This window comes from Daucus carota, chromosome 3, assembly GCF_001625215.2.
Source record: "Daucus carota subsp. sativus chromosome 3, DH1 v3.0, whole genome shotgun sequence".
Lineage (NCBI taxonomy): Eukaryota > Viridiplantae > Streptophyta > Magnoliopsida > Apiales > Apiaceae > Daucus > Daucus carota.
The window spans coordinates 52495449-52517333 of record NC_030383.2 but is presented as its reverse complement, the minus strand read 5'-3'; the positions used below and the strand labels follow the sequence as shown (position 1 = coordinate 52517333).

At 34.4% G+C, this 21885-nt stretch overlaps 3 protein-coding genes and 1 long non-coding RNA gene across 24 annotated transcripts; 2 read left to right on the top strand and 2 right to left on the bottom strand.

Annotated features, from left to right (window-relative positions):
- Positions 1-490: 490 nt before the first annotated feature.
- LOC108214744 (la-related protein 1C) lies at positions 491-7625 on the bottom strand. 2 transcript variants are annotated; one of them, XM_017386909.2, is made up of 6 exons: positions 6961-7625; positions 5249-5789; positions 5006-5162; positions 4822-4912; positions 1428-1499; positions 491-1092 (listed from the first exon to the last, which is right to left on the bottom strand). In XM_017386909.2, exons 1-6 carry the CDS (start codon positions 7321-7323, stop codon positions 808-810), a joined length of 1509 nt encoding a protein of 502 aa, XP_017242398.1. In that variant the 5' UTR covers positions 7324-7625; the 3' UTR covers positions 491-807. The 2 variants fall into 2 exon arrangements, with proteins under 2 accessions (XP_017242398.1, XP_063945416.1); XM_064089346.1 differs by having other exon boundaries at positions 656-1092; positions 5006-5165; positions 6961-7465.
- A 2759-nt stretch (positions 7626-10384) lies between these two features.
- Positions 10385-11070, top strand: LOC108212669 (bZIP transcription factor 27). Its single transcript, XM_017384389.1, has 3 exons — positions 10385-10762; positions 10847-10921; positions 11005-11070. The coding sequence occupies exons 1-3, from the start codon at positions 10385-10387 to the stop codon at positions 11068-11070; spliced, it is 519 nt and encodes a 172-aa protein (XP_017239878.1).
- A 1322-nt stretch (positions 11071-12392) lies between these two features.
- LOC108213270 (uncharacterized) lies at positions 12393-13478 on the bottom strand. 2 transcript variants are annotated; one of them, XM_017385045.2, is made up of 3 exons: positions 13264-13478; positions 13129-13186; positions 12393-12834 (listed from the first exon to the last, which is right to left on the bottom strand). In XM_017385045.2, the coding sequence occupies exons 1-3, from the start codon at positions 13353-13355 to the stop codon at positions 12721-12723; spliced, it is 264 nt and encodes an 87-aa protein (XP_017240534.1). In that variant the 5' UTR covers positions 13356-13478; the 3' UTR covers positions 12393-12720. The 2 variants fall into 2 exon arrangements, with proteins under 2 accessions (XP_017240534.1, XP_017240535.1); XM_017385046.2 differs by having other exon boundaries at positions 13129-13183; positions 13264-13469.
- Positions 13479-14691: 1213 nt separating this feature from the next.
- LOC135151309 (uncharacterized) lies at positions 14692-21730 on the top strand. Of its 19 annotated transcripts, none has more exons than XR_010290032.1 (5): positions 14692-14934; positions 16067-16164; positions 17471-17523; positions 18127-19716; positions 20163-21730. It is a non-coding gene; the product is annotated as an uncharacterized LOC135151309 (long non-coding RNA). The 19 variants fall into 19 exon arrangements; XR_010290027.1 differs by having other exon boundaries at positions 17650-19716; XR_010290029.1 differs by lacking the exon at positions 16067-16164 and having other exon boundaries at positions 17650-19716.
- The last annotated feature ends 155 nt before the right edge of the window (positions 21731-21885 follow it).

The window sequence follows — 21885 nt, the reverse complement described above, 5'->3', positions numbered from 1 at the left end:
AGAAATTTGGATACAAGCATACACAAAGAAGCAACATAAGGTGGCAGCATTATTTATAGTAGTTGAGGACTTGGTTTAATGGTTTTCCGGTGAACCCTTTAGTCTGACCTGAAATTGCACTAGTGTAGGCACAACAAAGCCCAGGACACTCCCTCACTTGTGCAAATCAAATTTGCAATAAATTTAACAGATGATGAATGTATATATCTGAATTTAATTATAAAATTCAACAAAAGCACATAGTACATAGATCAAATCACAGATCATATATTCATGCACTAGTACTAGTGCATGAAGCCACATTGAGTCCGATTCACCACAAGAGCTTTATGGCTTTCATCTGCTAAAACACACCAATGGCCTTCAAGAAGCTACTCATCTTACTTCCACAATGGAAGATATCAAGACCCCAAAGATTTTCAAAAACTGGCTGAGGGGTAGTAAGCTCAGGGGAAGTAGGAACAAAATTCCCCAATAAGATACACAAGCAAACCACAAAATCATAACACATATAAATATATAAAACTGATCCCAACCATTATGAAACATTAATCCAAAATTCTCAAACACTTCCTTCAAGTCGCAACATATTCTTCGTTTTTTGTTGTTTTATTAGAGTTTTATTACGTTTCTTCTTTATGTTTTTCTTCCCCTATTATTTTTTTTGTCTATTTCCCACTCCACGACGCAGAACCATCACCAACTGGTAAGATACATAGACAACCCAGCAGACTTAAAATGTTTGTCACCGGCATAGAAGTACTCCCTCTCTTTCTCTCTCAGACTAGGCATGAAAAATATCTGTGATCACTTACTTAGACTCCCCGCAGAACTTTTGTGCTCAAAACCAGAATGAACATCACCTTCACCTCCAGAATGTTGCAATTGGCTACTAAATTCTCCAGATAATGACTTCTTAAACATGTCAGTGTGGCCATGCACCGACCTCTCATCCAAAGTAACACCTTGAAACTGACCTGTTAGCATATCATGACCAGATTTTGCACGAGCCTGGGGGCTTGATACAGGAGAAAACGGGCCAGGAGGCATGATCCATTTCATCCACTCATTTCGCTTCCTAATTCTGTCATTCTGAACAATTGAACATAAATGCCTATTATAAATAACATTGAAGCAAAAATTTATATATAATGTTTAACCTGAAAACTCAAAATAACAGGTGGGGAGTTTAGTACTTCAGTTGTGTGTTTGCCTGTGAGTGGCTATGGTGAGAGGGGGAGGGGTTCTACATATCAGGAAAAAACATGATACGGAAAGCACCTAAACCCTATAAAGAAGCCTCAAGTGATTAACGTCAGCAATACAAAAAATGATCTCTGTGTTGTCCAATGACTCCAATCCAAATGATTTTCAATCATTCATCAACTGTAGAGGGTTTTTTTTTCAAGTTGTGAATTAATAAATACCTGGACTTCAACAACAGTCGATGCCTGAACAGCATTCAATATGAGTAGAATATTGTCTGTCAAATTCATAACCTGCAAGAGATAAAAATGGTGCCGTAAGTGCAAAGTATCACATATTTCTCCTACCAGATTACTAGTTTTCTAGACACCATCTGATGCACTACTGAGCTCCCCTGGAGGTTTTTGATAGCTAATAAACCTTCAATAAATGAGCAAACAAATATAATACAGAGTTTTATATGTTTGGCATTAAAGTTCATCAACTAATAGAAGAATAGATAGAGAATCGGCAGATATAGGTGAATCTACCGTCAGTAGCGAAGGCCTTCACTTCAGCACAACAGATATGCTTAGATCAGTTTTATGTCAACGTGCGCCTAAAGTTCTGAATAGAAAAGGAAACAAACAAAAACAAGCTGATCCCATTCAGATTGCTATGCTTTGATTGTCCCTCTTCATTTAAAGTTTCATCATCATTCTCACTCGATTCGGACCAAAATTGTTCCTCTAAACTCTGACATGTTTTAACATAAACTAGGACACATTATCATCTTTAGCTCAGTGAAGAAACTATAGAAAGATGAATATAAATAAGCTTATGGATACCACTGACTTTCCTACTTGATAAAGAATGTTTCATCTCTTTGCTACAGGTCGCTGACTACATCGAAAGGTACTTCAGGGGGTTTTATATCATAAAAATAGAATAAGAATAATACCCAGAGCTGAATGAGAATGGATATTGACTGAATGGTAGATACTACCATTGAAGTCGTGCAAGTCAGAAAAGAAATAATATATTCGCACTGAAAGTTCAATTTTCAAAAGAATTTAAAAATGAGATGTATAACGTACCTAAATTTCAAATTAATCATTCTAAAAATTAACTATTAACAACATTCGGTGATGGAGAATCTAATAAGGAGCAAATGTTGCGTGAATTTGTCATTACTGCAGGACATAACAGAGTTTTTTTTTTGTAACTAAATTGTCAGGGTATACTATTAACTATTCATGCAAGATATTACCTATTAATATGAAGACCATAACCAATAAGAAAATTCATAATGATATACTGCCTCCGTCCCACCCAAATGTTCACATTTGGGTTGGGCATGGAGGTTAATAAAATATGTGAAGTAAGAGTGAAAATGTAAGAAAAGTGATGATAGTGATACGAACGATCGATATTTAATGTATAAAGTAAATATAGTGGAGAAAAGTAGTGGGGATGGTTAAATTTAATATTATAAAATTATACTATATTTGGTAAGTTTTGAAATGTAAAGAATTGGACGGGACATCTCAAAAAGGAAATTGTAAGGAAATGGTTGGGACAGAGGGAGTAGCAATTTGGGAAAACCACACCCTACTAAGTACAAGAAACTGCCATTACATTAAGATCAGTATGAAACTATTAATGTAGGCAAGAAAATTGGTAGCAAGGCTTTAACAGTGCACTGATATCTTCTAGAAGACGGTAAGAAGATGTTACCAAATATCTTAGAGGCTACGTGAAGACTAATGACATCTAACAGTAAGTCTAATAGTGTCCTAGTGCATTCCCTAGAGAATATAATAAAATATAGTATCCTAGTGATTTATGACATTGTTTTTTTGACAAAACTACATTTAGAACACACAGGTTGTACTTCATTCTAAAGTACACTTCAAGACCAGTTGGAAATAAACAACGATACAAAATTCAATAAACTTTTGTAGTTATGACACATTACACCCTATGTTACCCGGACTCATTAATTTTGCCCTCATACCCGTGTCGATCAGCCATGACCTGGGTGTGGGTATGGGATCAGTGTCGGATCCTTCAATTGAGAACTAGACACTTCGAATTCAAGCAATATCGTTCAAAATGATTTATAAAGCCTGCGAACTTGTTTTTAGGGAGGGACGCCTATAAATTAATTTCCATGCTACTTTTGATTTATGCTATAAGTATAAAATAAACAATTAGTATATGTCTTTGTAGTAGTAAAAGACTCTATTTACAAATTTATAATATATAAAATGTAGGTACAAAAATAATATCACATCTGTAAAGGTTATATGCCGAATCCCCGTACCCGTGTCCAATTTTACATCCATATCCATGAATCTTAATTTTTAAGAAATTAAGGGTCTGACACTTGGATCTGCACCCGTGTCCAACACCCATACCCAAGTCCAGGTAACTTAGATTACACCAATTTGGGTGGTAAACAGATCGGCATCGAGTCGGACCGCAGCTGATGCAAATACAGGTATAACAATTTTTTTAGGAGAATCGGCTCAGCTGCCTAATATTTTACAAACTAATCAGAATCCGACTCTTTTGGAATTCAAAATGGGTGTTTACTAAAGAATCGAGAAAAAACACATTCCAACTCAAGTATAAAAGACCTCCTATAAACATAACAATCTTTGTCCTTCCAGAGTCATCAAAACTCAGAATAAATATCGAAAAAGATCACCTTCACAAGATATAGCTATTAAAACTATCACTCTTACTAGATAAAACCTAAGTAAAGCTGGTTAGGGCCTCGACCCTCGAGACAAGAACAAGCTCCATGAGCAATAGGAGAAAAATTACCTGTTCTAAGAATGAAGAAATTAAAGATCGAGGACCCACTGAGATTTCATCAGCAGCTCACTGTTTAAGATGAGCTGAAATGTAAGAGAGGGATTGCCAAAGAATCAGAATGTATGATGCAACAGACTGAAGAGGCCACAAGTACAGAAGGAACACATCAGGTCTATACTGGATCAAATCATGGGTGATCCATATCTAATCCATTTACTAAATGGATCATGCCAATCAGATCTCAAAGAGTATCTAACAAGGTCGACGTGAGTCCATATTCATTGACAATCCATTTCTAACCCCCTGTCCAATAAATAATAGACTTATACATGAAGATAAAACATAACTCTGTACACTATACCTTTAATTAGCTTTACTACTAATCTACTATAATCTTAAGTTATTGATGATCAAAAGACAATTAAATTAGGCAGAAGAATATATTTAGCTACAACATGAAACAAGTACAGCACAAATTTCATAGCAAGTTAATCTCCTATACGAGAAAATTTCTAAGAAATCTAACAATTCCACAAGTTCATCACAACATGTAAGGTGCAGGACTTCATGGAGTTGCATAATTTTTCCGAGGACTATCATAAGTCCACAACTAGAACTGATGTTGTCCAACAGAGAGAATAATGGATGATAAAGTAACGCATACAAAAATAAATAAGAACTTCAATAAAATTAAACAGAAAATTTAATATGAAAGAGGCATAAGCATAACTGCATAAGCATAACTGCATAAGCATAACTGCATACACACACACACACACACACACACGCGCGCACGCATTCATAACAACTCACTTTTTTAAAACCTGCAATTAACTTAATAGGAACCCATCCCTGCTCATCCATGTTCCGTCGCAAGAATGTATCTTTAACTAAATTCTCATTGCTGCAAAAGCAAAAGTGTTAGATGAATAGTTACTGGGTTCCCAACAAAACTACCAGACACAATATAAAGTAAACAAAGACGATGACGAAGCACCTGAAATAATATTCTATCTGATTCATAATCTTAACATGCAATTGAGGATCTGGAATGGGAGGATAATACATAGGATGAGCTGCCACTTGTGGCATGATAGGCACAACTCCTCTAAGAGATTCCGGACTTTGAACATAAAATACAGGCTGCGGAACATCTGCTATCATATTAAATGTTGGTTAGGAAGCAATAAAATAGAGCAGAAATACAAGTTATTATGTAATTAATGACAAAACATTTCACCTGTGGGGAAAACCATGTGATTAGGATATGGGCGGACAGGCAAAGGTTGAGGAGCAATGAATGGAGACGCATGCGGGCCTCGTGGATAGCCCCTATGAGCACCTCTCTGCTGCTGCATGTAGTTGTCTCTGCTACCATAACTCTGCTGAGTATGATTCCAGTCCTGATTCCCACGATCCTGATCACGTCTTCCCCCAGAACTATGATGATAAGAAGCATCTCCACGCGGATGCTGCCCACCACCTCCCCGCCTGTTAAAGGAATTACTACGCTGGGGTTGGTGATCATTCCCAAATCCTCCCTTTGGACCACCCTCCTTATGGGAGGAAGATTCCCCAGTAGTAATACCAGGCTTTCCTGGCAGCACTTCCACAGCTGGAGCTTGTGGTTGTGGTGAAGATGGCTGAATAAAGCCACCATTGTTTGTACCACGCTTTATAGACCTTTGGCGTGTATTTGTTACATGATTCACATTTGAATTAGGACTTGAAGTATTTCCTATAACTTGTTTACTTGAAGATATAGAGCCCATTCCACTACCCTAAAACATGGAATCATTCACATGTCAGCATATCCAACTGATAAAATATCCAAATATTTAAGTATATAAACATATTTAATTCATCAGATTTCATTCAAATATTCATTAGCTTATATATGTTATCACATCACATACCTTATGTTTGATTATAATTTGAGTATATAACAACAATTTTTAGTAAAAAATACTATAAGGAATAAACTTGCAACAATTATAAATACAAATATAAATAACACGTATTAAGAGGATTAAAAACCTGAGATTAAGGTAATTTTTAGAACTCGTAGGACTCTCCAATTCATTCCTCATACCCGTTCACTAGACAAGACATGGGTGTGGATATGAGATCCGAGTCGAGTACTTCGTATTAAAATCAGATACATGACCTTGCAGCAACCCAGTTCAAAATGGTAAATAAGGTCTCGACAACTTGTTTATATGACTTGTTCATATGTTATTGTTTTGATTTGATGCAATAATCTAACAAACATAAGTAAAAGTGTAAACAATTTATTTTAGTAGGCCTTTTTATCAATGTATGATAAATTAATTTATATGAATATTTACTGGTTAAGCTTTCAGACCCATTATTAAGATTCCTGAAATTCCATCTAAGTATCTGACACTTGAATCAGCACCCAGGGCCATGTAAGATATTTTAATATATACGTAAAGAATCTAAAATCAAAGGTATATAATGAACGTGACTGTTAGCAAATTTAAAAGTTGAAGCATTTTCTGGCAATTTTGAGGGTGGATTTTGGAGGTAAGAAGAATGTTAACCAGAAGATAAAAATGATGAAACTTGAGGATGTCTTAAGAGATTTTAATCTCTAGTATGACACTGCAAATGCATTTCTACGCTATGGATTTCTCTCATCTCCAAACAACACTGCATCAAAACCAATGTCAGTAATGATAATAATACTACTAATCTCACCCTCTTTGCTCCCAATCCTCTTCTTAATCACACATTATCTATAATTGATTTATAGATTGCTTTCAAGATTATTTCTTAATAGTTAGTTTTACAATAAAAAAAAATCCATCACAACTTCAACAATGTATCACATAATGTAAGTAATAGATTAACATTTATAAACATCGACAATAACAATTATGAAGAGTCATATAGACACTTTTTACGCAAGTAAAAGAGTCGAAAACAAACCGAGTGAGATGTCGGCACGGAATCGGAAGAAGCAGATTTGGGAGGCGCTTTGGAAAGCGCAGGCCACGAGTGCGTATCCATAACAACACCGGCAGCAGGAGCCTCACTAGCACGAGAACTAACATCAACCGTAGCCACCGCAGCACTCAAAACAGCAGCACCACCACTACTCCCATTCACATTAACCGGCTTCCCCCACACTTGCTTCAAGCCACCAGCATTACTGTTATCCTGATTACCAGACTCACCGCCGATTACAACAGAAATCACCGGCGGCGCTTCTTCTTGTTGAGTCCAAGACGGACTAGTCATCGATACAGATGAGGATGATGAGGAGGATAACGATGTATCTGCAGCTGCCATTGAAATTAGGGTTTGATAATTAAGATGATAGATTAATTGATAAGCTAAGCCTCCTTGTGTTGATCGACTGTGTGTTTCAACACAATTGCAACTAGTTGAAGATTATGATAATGTGAATCAAAAATTGAATTTGGGTCGGATCAGGAGAAGGATCCGATCGCCGCTCTGGAGCAGAGAGGAAGAGAGACAAAACTGATGTTAAATGTAAAATTATACCAAACCCTCTCCACCTCCTCTTTTTCGTTTCCCAATACTTTCCTTCTCCTACTCCAAGTCCAAGATACCCTTTTTCACCTTTTTTTTCAAGGACCAATTTGCCCTTTGAACTCTATCTTTTTCTTCATACCGAAATTATTTTACTACTCGTTTATCATCTGTTTTTTACATTAAATAATTTATAGTATTTAGTTTTGTTTCAAAATATATTTATATTTAATGATATATATTTTAACTAAAATTTACTTTTAAATGATTGATAGAGGTATTTAAGTTAATATGTTTTTATTGAACATATTAAATAAGTTTCTAATACTTAAACCCATCAAAACTTTAAAAATAAATAGGTCAGAGAGATTGTATTTAATGAAAATGTTTAAATGTATAATCAATTTTTTTTATAAATGTGTTATAAATAAAGAAAAGCTCGTAAATTGTTCCAATACCGACTAACAAACTGACTAAAACTTCTAATGTTTCAGTTTTAATAATATTTTAAATTTCTTATTTAGTACATTAATTTTATAATTTTCCTGATATAATTGCATAAATTTATACTCACTAAAATAGCTGAACATATATGTAATTTGTAGTTTGTTATAATATCCTATTTTTATATATGGCACGATGTTGCAATATCAATCTTGGGAATTACTTAAAGTCGAACTGAAATTCTATTATTGACTAATTAAATGAGTTCTGATTAGATAATGAAAAAGAGTCTAATTAGATGATTTATAATTAGTTAATAAAAAAATGTTGGTTTAATTATATTATATACTAAAAACTTGTATCAGTTTTGTACATGGTTAATATCCGGATGAAATTTAATAAAAGGACATTTGAAGAATGATATCATTGCTTGGCCTGATTGGTTCTAAAATAATCTATATTGAATTAAATAAAATTTAAAAATAATTGTAATAAATTTGAAATTCTACTATTATCTAATTATATTATTATTAAGTCCTAATTAGATAATGAAAAAGAGTTTAATTAGATGAGCTATAATAATGAAAATGAGTTGATTAAATTGAAGAATTAATATTATTAGTCTAAAATTTAGGAGGGTTTCTCATTGGTATCAAATAAAATCTATATTCTGATTGGTTAACTGGGTAATGTGGTTTATAATAGAAGGTTATTATTGATTAAGGGTGACTTGTTAACTGTAGTATGGTAGACTCCGTATTATAATAAAGGATTGATTGTTCCCTTTATTAATAAAAAAATTTCAAGATTTTTAATTTTGTTTAAAAATCAAGGGATACTATCTTTTAAGTTAGAAAAATGTTTTTAGGAGTAGGTTATCCTGTTTAGAGCAGAGCTTGACCTTTTGGCGAAATATAAGTATCAACACCTCAATTCTTCTCAGGGGGGATCTAGTAAAGGGCACGGGGGGACACGTGTCCCCCCTAATTAAAAAAAAATAAAAAATTACCGCCGTGATTTCAGGAAAAAAATATAAGTGTCCCCCTAAAAAATTTGAAAATTTAGGGGTGTCCCCGCGAATCTTTAAAGTTCAAGTAAGTTGCAGTGGTTTAATAAAATTATAAGGAACTAAAAGGTAATTTGTACACATATATTTATATTAAAAATATGAATAGATATAATTTAAAAACAAAGAAATAGTTAATTCATATGAATAGATTATGAATTTGTGTTCTTATTGCATTTAATGAAGACTGTATTGGGGATCACTAACGAGTTATCACAAGCATTGCAGAGGAAAGATCAAGATCTTGTAAACGCCATGGATCTTGTTAAATCATGTAAAAGAAGATTTCAACACACGAGGGATAATGGTTGGCAATCTCTGCTTGAAGAAATATGTGTTTTTTGTGAAAAGAATTCAGTAAGTATCCCAAATATGGAAGATGTGTTTGTAACTCGAGGAAGATCAAGACGTGGAGTACAAGAATTCACAAATCTGCATCATTTTCAGAATGATTTATTTTATACTATCATAGATGATCAAATGGGAGAGTTAAATAGTCGATTCAATGAAGTGAACACAGAATTGCTTTTGTGTATGGCTTGCCTCAATCCATCTGATTCTTTTTCTGTATTCGATAAAAAAAAGTTAATTCAATTCGCAGAGTTCTATCTTTCTGATTTTTCGGCACTGCAACTCTTATTACTTGATAATCAGCTTGAGAATTACATCATGGATGTGAGAGACCATCCTGATTTTTCTGAATTGAAGAGTATCAATGATCTTTCACAAAGAATGATCGAGACAAAGAAGGCTCTTGTATATCCTTTGGTTTATTATCTATTAAAACTGTCATTGATCCTTCCAGTTGCAACTGCCACGGTTGAAAGATCTTTTTCAGCCATGAAAATCATCAAAAGTACGTTGCGCAACCGAATGGGAGACGAGTGGATGAATGATTGTTTAGTAACTTATGTCGAAAGAGAGATGTTTGAGACTATCTCAACAGAAAATATAATCAAGCAATTTCAGAAAATGAAGTCTAGGAGAATCTGCCTATAATTGTGTATATACCAGGCCAGGTTTTAATAAACATGTCTACTCTCTAGTATGTTTCAGTATATATGTGTATAGCTATGTAATTTTTATTTAATTAATGCTAAGAGTGCTTATGTGTGAGATTTCAGGGGCAAGAGTTGTTGGCAGACACTCATTTTTGTCGCAAAATACTATACTTTTGGCTTGGCTGTGACTTGTGAGACTGTGGTTGCTGCCTTGCTGGTTCTTGACTATAGCATGCAGGTACATTTATCAATCTGTTATGACTTATGAGTTAAGAAAATAATTTGGTGTCCCCTCTAAGATTAGATCCTAGATCCGCCCCTGATTCTTCTTGTAGTATCTGAAAAGATGGAAGAAATTTGGAAGGACATTCCTAATCTCTCCTCTCTTGGAAATCCAAACAATACTTTTGATGGTGTGAAGCTCCAAGAATCAGCCTTTCTGAATCCCAACTACAACCTCAACCCTGTCTTGCTCCCTGCATCTAACAATGTTGTGTTGTTGACACCACAACCAAACTCATTTTCATCATCATCATGTCATCAACCAATGACGCTGGAATTGTGCATGCAGAGTAGTGGTAGTAGTGCGAGGAGGAAAAGATTTTCAATATCTCGTGAAAATGATGATCAAAACAACATTTCCAGTTCCTCCCCAACTCATCGCTGTAACCAGCGTCTGATCAAGAACCGGGAGTCCGCTGCTCGCTCAAGGGATCGAAAACAGGTGCTTTTCCTGAAACAATCACTCTTAGCTTTCTTCCTCATGTATACAATCCTTTTGTTTTTCGCATTTTTGTGAAATGTACAGGCATATACAGCTCAGCTGGTACAGCAACTCCAAACCTTAAAAGCTGAAAATGCCAAGCTAAAAATGAAGCAACAGGCACTCCCAGACCCCATTTTGTCCTTTCCTCACTACTCAGCTATAAAATTCACATTGTTGTTAACAATACATATTATCTGCAGTTACATGAGGCAGCTCAAGCTCTAAAGAAGCACACTCTAAAACGCTCAGCAAGTTGTCCATTTTGACAAGTTCATAACTTGTCGACCGCGATTACTACTGGTTAATGTGACTGCAGACATGCACATAAATGCTTCCCATGTTTTATGAGAAATATTAGCAAGGAATCAATGTAATTTCCAACTGTTGTTCTTTTTTCTTTAATTTTAATTATTACTGGTATTCCATCTTTTTTACCCTATCTAAAATCATACACTTGGGAAAGGGAAACAGTCAGGGGACAACTTAATTAGCTTTAGGATGCATGGTTTCTTATAACTAATTAAAGTTTAGGACAACTTAACATTATGTTGGTTCTTTACTCACTAATCATTTTCAATAGAGTGATACACACTCTTTCAAGTTGTTCAGAGAAGCACTTGAACAACCTTGAACTACAAAAAATCAGTGCTAATCAAGATCTTAATTTCTTTTAGGCTAGTGCTTCCTTTCCTAATAATAACCTTCAGGGCCAAACTGACTAGTGGAAAACAGGTTGTTTTAGAAACTAAGCCTAAATTGTCAAAAAAAACTAGCACGCTAATTCAATACAACTAAGATATGTTAAAATTAATATCCTGAAGCAGCTTCCTAGCTATATTGCTGCTATAGGCTGTTGATTGAGAGAATAATATTCCTAGTTTTACAAGTTTCTAGCCATTTGTCAAGAAATTCGTGAAGTAACTCGATTGCGCCTATAACAACTCGTTTTTGACAGTGACCTTATTATACAACTAGAACTTGTAAATTTTGATGAAAAAACACCTCACACATATCCTTGTCAAGTAATTGTAATCAGGAGTCCTGCTTTGCTAGAGGTGTTTGCTGTATCTACAAATCAACCGAACACCTTCAAGATTCACTACTAATATTCTGCTCCATCTATGATGATTAGATTACTCTGGTCAACATTAGGATATTGAATATTGAAGAATGAGGAACTGCAGCAGTGGCTGTAATTTAGCCTAGTGGAAATCTGCAAAGCCACTGCGTATAGATAAACATGGACAGCAACCCATCCAATTAATTTACTACGCATGTAGTCTAGTATTATCAGATCACTGAGAAACCCTTTATAGTTTTATGCATCCTTTATTCTGAACATAAATTTCCGATCCTAATGAGTGAAAAATAAAGCACAGACTAAATTGCAAGAATATTCTAGAGAATGTAATGTAACTCAATCCACAGCTAAAGCCCAAAAGCATATAACTTGCTCCAGACAGCATATGCCATAGTAAGATTTCTTAACAGATACTACTTATTCACGATAAATATGCTACTACTTCCCTCAAAGGAATTTGAGATTAAAATGAATTATAGGTAAATCGGAAGAACTTTACACAGTAGGGAAGCTAAGAAAAAGCTACTCATAATCATGTTCATCTCAGCAGCAAGTTTTACATAAGCAAAAAGAACAATCAAAATAAAAGAGCTGAATCTCGAACCCTAACCACAATACAGCACACGCATTCTGTCAAAAATCTATATATTCAGCAGCAGAAGAAGTTCTGGTTCATTCACCATGGTAATAATCAATAAGCTCTAGACTGTCAGTAAAAACTATGAGCATACATATATTAGTTCTCACCGTCACATGCGTCTTCTGCAATCTAAAAACTCGGAATAAGAGGGCTCCATCTTCTATATATGAGCACATTATTTTAGTAGCACACTCTTCAACTATCCTTTTTAGAGTCAGATGAATCCACAGAATCATTGGGCACAGTTGCAGTATCTGAATCAATCATCTTACCATCATGAGGCACCAGATGTGGAATCCCGTCCACTATCTATCATACAAATGAATAAAGAAAATTTCAATAATAACAGAAAACCACCAAAAAAATCTTTGCATATATTTGTAAACATGGTTTTTTCGGGTCATGTGTCGAAATTATGGTACTGTAGGCACTGTTTCTATATAACAACATTCTCAATGTAGCAGATTACTTGTAACAAACTTCATCCGAACTAGAAAAGACTCACAAATAAATCTGTATCAAAAACAGATTTGCATATCATACATAGTAAATCATTTGTTTAACGCATGTATTGCAATTAAAGGCAGGCAGAAAAGAACTCACAGGATAAGACACACCAATAGCATCACTGATGAGTGAATTTGATTTCTGACAGAACCTACTACAACAAAACAAACCCAAACTACAATCTTTGAAATTCGAGAAAATTATGTAAAAACTGGAAGTAAACAAACTGACCTTAATGGTTGTTTAGAAAGAGGGCAGACCATGATTTCAACAAGTGTCTTGCTGATACCGGTTTTTGAAAGAATTTCACTTCCTCTCACCATTTCTAACTGACCGATTTTTCTTTATTTAGGGTTCCTGAAGCAATCCCTGTTTTTCTCTACTTCTTTTCTCAATTCAATCAGCACAGAGGGGCTCCTGAAGTTTGTTAAAAAAACAATCCAACTATTTTACGGTCGGCTCCCGAGTTAAAATCAGGGAGAAAAACAAAATGAAGTAAAATTTTATAATTTTTATTGATATTTATGCTTCCGAGTTTTTTAAAATAAAAAAGCAAGTGAAAGTGGATGAGCTTTATTCAAAAAAAAAAAAGTGAAAGTGGATGAGCATACTTTCACTTCAAAAGTGAGATGAAAGCATTCACTTGCTTTCTCTCTTAAAAAAATTCGGGAGCAGGGTCTTAATACTACGCTAAATGTTACTCCTACCGTCCCACTTTACGTTTGGTTTGGGAAGGATGTTAAGAAATATGTACTCCATCTGTTTTGTTTTATAGGTCATTTTAGAAATTGTAGTTCATAAATATAGATCATTCTCTCTTTTTTGTCTCACCTTTTTGTCATTATCTCTTTTCAAAAATAGTTGGGTTGTTCCTAAAAAAAATAGTTGGGTTGTCTAATGAATTTTATTACCTTATTTAATACCATGAGTCAAGAGAAGAAAGAAGTAGAAGAGACATTAAATGAGCGCAAAGATGAAAAAGAAGGGATAAATATTTTTTTGATGTAATAATGGACTTTCTTAATATGTGTGAAAAATCTTAAACGACCAATAAAACAAAATAGAGGGAGTACAAAGTAGCAGGAAAGAGAAAGAAAAGTGGGTGAAGTGATAGGATCCAATTACTTTTAATGTATAAGGGGAAGATAGTGAAGTAAAAATTGTGTAAAAAGGAAGAAAATTGAGAAAATAGTGGGACTCATTGATTATTTTTATTAAGTTTTGAAATGTAAAAAATTGAATGAGATATCCAAGAAGAAATCGTAAAAAAATGGTTGGAACAGAAAGAATATAAGATTCACACAGTTATTTTAAAACACAATTAAAAATTGTGTTTTCATTTTTAATCAAAACTTAACGCGAAATTCCGTTTTTCTTCTGAAATGATGAAGGAGATGTGCACTGTGTTTGTGTGTAAAGTGTGTTTGTGTGTATATCAAACGGGGGCGAATTCAAGGAAAAAAGGGAAACCCTCGTGATCTTAAAATAAAATTTGAAATTGTATTTTGATTATTTTTTTAGAAAAAGAAATCTATACTATACTATAATAAGCCAACATGGGTATAATTTGTAGTCCCACTTTTTGTTCTTGTTTTTTCGTTTCGTCACACTTTTTTGGTTTCATCTCTCCACTATACTGATGTTTAAAAACTGTCTACTGCCAGGACTCTCACTCCGAACACCTATTAGGACTCTCTCTCCCAACTGAGATGGACACAGCAACAGGAACAAAGCATTGGTTCGCCATCAGAAGCTTTGTCTATAGACAAGCGCCTCTCTGTCTCTCTCTCTTTCCCCCTCTCTCTCCCTACCTCCCTCTCTGGCTCTTTCCCTTTAAACCATCAGAAGCTTTGTCTAGAAGTTTTGTCTCTCAATTGATATAAACAAGCGTCGAATTTACGGGTCAGCTTCTTTCTCTCCCTCCCTCCCTCCCTCCCCTTTAATACTCTATCAATCTATTTGCTCGAATGATTAGGTATTTGATCGTAACCTGTTCTCTGGGAGTTGGATTTTCCTGTGTTGTGCAGTTTGTGTTTTTCAGCTTTTTTATGTTAATATTTTCCTCCTTGATCTGTGTTCTTTTATAGTCTGCCTATGGTTAGACATATGTATTTCCATCTATCATTTGTTAGTCTGGTTTCATGAGGAGTTAAAAGAAAATTATTCCATTTTGTATATTGGTGGTCTCATTGTAGTTAACACTTTGTTTGGTCATGGAACTATTAACTATTCTTTACTTTACCGTACTGCTGTCTCTGGTACGAGATACTTGATATGATAATTTGACTATGCTGAGCTTTCTTAAGCTTTTAGATCTCATATATATTTGTTTATCGTCATGTATCATGACAGGATGAGAACAACCATTTGTTAGAAGAAAAGAAGCTTAAGAAAGTCTTTCTTGCTATAAATCTCTATATAGAAATCAATTTCATGTCACATTGTCGACGTGTAGTTACGCAAATGAATCTGATTTCTAAAAGACGGTACATAGATGATCTGATTTGTTTTTTGTTTTTGTTTTTGCTTTTATCTTTTTTGTAATTAATATGTAGGCTAATGCGACATCAAGGATCATCGTGAATGATTACCACCAGTTTAAGTTCTTAAACTGAAAATAAAAAGAACTTTTCACGTTATAATTTGTGAATTTAAGAAGCAAGTCATAACGGATTTTTAACTCCATACGTAATATGATGTTGCAAAACTTTTTATGAACCGGAAGAAAGATAAGAAGTTTGGTAGCAGTTGAGTTTGGTGTTTGGTAAATTGCACTCCAGTGTAGTCCTGGTCTAAATGTTCCAATACATATTCTCATTAGTAATATCATGTGATACCTGATTGACCCAAGAAAACGGGGAACAGAAAATTTCGATAGGACAATGCTGGGAGAAGCAGGATCTGTCATTGTGTCAAGCCTTGAAGTTACTTTCCCGTAGATTGTTAATGGAAGCCACCTTATAACATATGCCTAGATAGAAAGATATACCAGAATTTAAAGATTATCCAAAGCGCTTATATCCATGGAATGCAGCAGGTAGGAAGGCAATTTCAACATCTTTCCTTGAAGTGATAAATGAAAATTTTAAGAATGTGAGATTGAGAAGATTTTCAAGCATTCAATTGCAACAGGTATGTGTGTTTGGGTAGGTTTTTATGTGTAAATGAAATAATATTTTTTACATACTACCATCTTTATTCATTGGGGGTGCGATTTGCTTAAAGATTCGTTGATTGTCAAAGCCTCATCTATAATCTAGAGACTCAGTGACGTCATAGTAGGACATGAGGTCAGATACATAAGCTTTAAGTTGCAGCCATTACTTAAGTAAACCGTATGAAAAAGAGAAATATATAAAGAAAAGAAAAATTATTTTCGATACACCATGTTTATGAATTGGACTTAATATCTTTAAGGCTACCCACCATTAATATTATAGCTACAAGCCTACAACAAACCAAATGCTTCAGATCATATTGCATGTATAAAAATATATATGTGTGTGAACTGAGTACTATTGTTGGTATCGCATCATATAGCGGAGCTGAGGCTAGGCCTAGCAGTTAGTTTAAGATACGCAGGCTGTCCTGCATATGTATTATGTAGTCCCTTGCATCCTGCATTTCTCTCCCCAGCACGTTTTCATGTCACTCCTCCTCTATTTTTTATATATGCACTATTCTGAATTGAATCTGTATCCTTTGCGAAATTAAAACACCCGCAGAGGCAAGCATCACTGGCTAGCTACCTCCTGCATGGGTTTCGCATGTATATTGTTATTATCTACTCAATATTATATACTACTACATGACCACCAGGTGTATGAATTTTCACTCTTAATTTTCAAGAAATGACTATTTATTAGGTAAGCAGTTTAGACTGCTATCCTGAGTACTTCTTTTGTCATTGATTGTATGTTCTGTATTTAGAAAATTAGAGCTAACAGAGTTTTTAGCATAGTCTTCTTTTCATTGTCAACATTAGTAAACCTGTTCCTTCATCTTAGACGAGCTTTAACTTACCTTCGCTGTATATAAAAATGATCTGGAAAGAGTTCTTTATGCACTCTGATTTATAGGCTGGAGGAGCATTCGTGAAGGGTGTTTGTGTTCTATAATTACCTGCAGTTATGTGTCAGCATGTGTAAGCTCCATGATTAAGATACAGTAGTGAAACTTCTACCCTGCTCTATATGAAACGTTTATTTTGTGATGCGATATCTCAAGTTGCAAGGAAGTATGTTCAAGATCTTTATAAAGGATGCACATAGAGATGTTAATAACCTTTACCTACTACCATAATATATGGCGTGCCTGTTTATTACATCTCTCAAGCAGCATATCTATTATTTGATTTTGATGAGTTTCATTGATTTTATAGGTATGGGAGCTGCCTATGGCATTCTTCTTAACCGGTTACTAATTTTTTTTGGTGCAGTGGATGTTTTAAATGGTGTGTGGAAACTAAAGAAAGTGATGGTCGGAAAGCAGGTACACGAGACTTCTTAAACTAAAATGAATTCTTATTATTCATATTGTTGGGGCAAGTTCTTATATATGTACAAGTTGATTTTGTATATTAAATATGAGCCATTAGCTGAATCATTTTCCCATCAGGTTAGCTACCCACATGGCTGATCTTCTCCGCCACAGGAGGTCACTGTTCTGTCACCCTGTTCTCCCCCCCCCCCCACACTTTATCATGAGAAACTGCTTAACTTTATTGTGATAAACTAAAGAAATAAAAAAAGAGAGAGAGAATTTAGTTCGGTGTTTTTTTCAGTTCAGACGTGTAACTGAGCGCGTCAAGTGCCAACATTCATTCTTCTACGCTAATGATATTCGGCATTTGTGGTTAGCCAATTTTCAATTTGTGTCTTTGGTACGTGTTCATGTATTTTATGTAAAGCACATATATCATTGACTTTTATATGTGTTCTGCAGATTTTAAGATTTTTTGAAGTGACTTGAAAAAACGACCAAATTACTCCTTTGCGGAGGCAATTGAGTGGTGACAACTGAGTAGTCTATATATGTCTGGAATATTGAATTTTATGTTGTTTCACTAATTTGTCAAATGTTTTTTATGAACAGGAATTCTTTCACTACAATCGACATGGTGTGCAAATGATAAATGGAAAATTTAGCTTATTTGATTAATTTACGTCATTTTAGAACAGTATATCACAGAAACTCAAATTGAGATGCCATCAAAAGGATTCCAAGGAGAGAGATGCTACATTTTTCACACCAGGTACCATTTTGTGTACTTCAAGAAACAAGAACTCTCTATATACAGCTCTTCCAAATATATATCTTAAAGCCGCCGAAGGGGATATTGTTTTTGCCACTATGAATCTTAAAAATTAGATTATGTCTTGAGTGATGTTTTCTAAGGGTTTTATTAAATGCCCTGTATCATTTCTATATTTGATTTGGCTGTGTTTTCTATTGTGCATTAGCATATTTTACTTTTTCTTCGTTTTACAGACTCATAAATCACTGCCTTTTTATTTATTGATTGGTCTTGGACTAAATATAAATATCTACAATATAGATCAGTCTGCAAATTGTTTAAAGAATGTGAGTCTTTTTGAGAAGTTATTACTTGCTCCCTTGGTATACTCTGTTTAGAGTTGTTTTAATACATGCGTTTAAAGTTGTTTGAATACAATACTTGGCCGTTGAATCTGATCAGGCTTGACAAGCCCGGGTTATGTTTGTTTATGCATTTTAATTATAATTAAATTATTTTGTCAAGTATAAGTAGATGACCCATAAATAGTAAAATATTTTGTCAAAAATAGGTGACCACTGACCAGTGACATAATATGCTTGCCAATTTACAATGGTAGGTTTTTTAGTGTTGTCATTGCAATATTCATTTTGATTTTATGCTATCCAGTAGAGTGTAGCCATTTTTCTGCACAGCAACTTGCAATATTAGCTTAACAACATTTGCTTTTCATGGCTGCTGAAACTAAGCTTGGTGACGACATGCCCTAAATTCTTGATAATGGCAATTTGGTTGTGCTGATCTGAGCAGGAATTTAACTCATCATATGAGCTTTTTGAGAAGGTATTAGTCTGCAAATTGTTTTCGGATTATAACAAAATACTAACAATCAGGTAACATATGCAGACCTCATACATAATATTAGAAGGAGATATCATGTTCAAATATAAAGATAACATATCTAGGTACTATTGTAGAGTTAGTTTTCTGATCGCTTATTTGTAGTGTAGGTTCAAATGAGAACCAAATTTGGTTCACTCCGAGATAAAATGAAATTTATTATCATATAGGCTAGAAATGATTAGTTCTCTGTATCATTTTGAGCATATACAGCTTTGAGTCGGTTCCTATATAGTATATAGACGTTATTTCTACATTGTAGTTAAAATATTAGGATACCTCGGCTAGATAGATCCTTGATCGAGATGGAACATAAAGGTTTGTACTGTATCATGGTTTATTCAGATGTTCAAATGTAATCGGATGTGTTTTCAGTTATGGTTTAATCTCGAACAGGTCGTAAATTGTATGAAGGGGATTGTTTTGAATTGGGGAAAAGATGAGTAGGCCTGTTTTATGCGGAAATTTCGAGTACGAAACTCGCCAATCGGACCTGGAGCGTTTGTTTTCCAAGTACGGGAGAGTTGAGCGCGTCGACATGAAATCTGGTATCTTCATTCTATCCCTCTTTATTGAATTCTAGACTTACAATTATTTTACAGCAACTGTTTTGGTTATTTGATTTTGTATAAACGAATGCCGAGATATGTTCCTGCTCTGTGTGTCTAATTACTACGCTGCATCATCGATGGATTTGTATTTGTTTATTATTTTTTCCTCGGATATTAGGGTTCTTTTTTTTTTCAACAGTAATAATATTGGTTTAATTTTATGGATATGGACATTTTGGGATATGAGGGCGTTATAAACTTGAGAATTGCCGGGAATGTGGTATCTGCTGTATGATTCTGCAAGTTGAATTCTTCTTAAGAGTTAGTCTGTGATTGTGGTAATGTTAAAAGATATAGATTCTTTTAAAGAGATAGTCTATTGATTAAACATGAATGTTTTGGGAAAAAGAGCGAGTAATTTCTGAAAAGTTCCTGTACTGCAGGAGAAGCATAGTAACTATGTTTGGTGCGGTCTGCTATTTCCGTCTACTGACTTGAAGAATGGTATGTACATGTATGAAAGGAATATATATATATTTGTGGTTAATACTCATGCTATTTATAAAGAAATTTAAGCTGATATAGAACTCAGACTTCATGTAAGGTTGATAATTTTTTTTAGTGGCCTTAAGATATGGAAGAAACCTGAAGTGGAAAATCCTGGATTTTGTATTTTGTATTTTACGAGGGATTCGGTAGTTTACCAGTGGTTGAAAGTAATGGCAATGTGGTGATATAAGCATCAGAGACATTCAGTTCCTACCACTTGCACCTGTTGTTTACAAGGAATAAAGGTATCGAAGTTGGGTTATTTATATTCCAGCAGCTTCATCACTTGGATGCTAATCATGGTATAGGAAGATAGTTCCAGATCGCTATTATTACTCAACTGGTAATGTTGAGACTTAAGGTTACTTGACTGCATCTAATTATGTTTTTCATTCTTTCACTTTTCATGATTTCATATTATCTTATTAGTAATCGAAGTGTAGTCGAGGATATACAAATTCAAAGTACTGAGCTTTAGCGGTTAACTATCTTTTATGCCTGTAAGAGTACTATTATACTGTTTCTGGAATCCCCTGGCTGTAGCTTTCCTGTAAACAAACATATAGCATCACAATTTAATTCCTTTAACTTTTATTTTAAATTTAAATTATGACTCCTCTTTATTCTAAAACCAGCTCCTATAATATCTTTACTGATATCCATTGAAGTTAGTCTGTTTGACCTGTATTTCTGTTCTGAGAGTTGATTTTAATATTACTGGATTTACACCCCTATATCAGAGTAGTTTATTTCTTGGAATTATTTGAGATTCCAGATGATATCCAGAAAAGTTAGGATATAACCACACCCATTAAGTTTCTGATTTGTTTGGCAAACCTCGAACCCATAGTTACCAACAACTGTGCAAAAATTACTTGACATGCTGAATTCGATTGCCAAATTTCAAGCATTGAAGTTTCAACTGGTAGTATACCTATTCAAGTCGACTCAGAGCTTGGTCCTGTCCGAGTCTAAAATGCTCTAGAAGCAAGAAGTTAATTGTTTCTTACAAGTAGAATCAATAGTTTATAAGTTAACTATGCAATTTAGAGAGCCCCGTCCATCTGCAGGAGACCGGCTTTCTTTTTTTCTTTTTCTTTTTGCAGGCCAAGGAGATGAATTCCGTCCAATGTGTTGAGAACACTTCATGAGAAATTTATCCTGCTGTCTTTCTAAGAGTCCAAGTTGAGGAGCTAGCAAGGTTTCAGAGACATATTCTGTTTCTGTTGGGGACATTTAGCTAATAAAGTTGTCTAAGTTGATCGTTTTGTGAATTCTGGAGATCCTGCACCTCTTGCAAATGGTGAACCAGTATATGTTGCCAATATAGAATACAGTGATCCTCCCGTGACTGTAAACTGGTTTCTGGTAACTTTTTTGTAGAAACTTTGTTGTCCGTATGAAATCTTCTTTCAGAATATAATAATTAAAATCTTAGCAGAGGGGCTTACAATGTTGAAATGGATGGATATAATATTTTTGCCTATCTATTATTTAAAAAAAATGAAAAATAAAGTGTTTAGAATGATAAAGATTTCGCATCAGTTTTTATATCAAAATATATAAAAAAAATTGTTTTGTTTACTAAGTGTACACGTGACTTAAAAAAATATATAA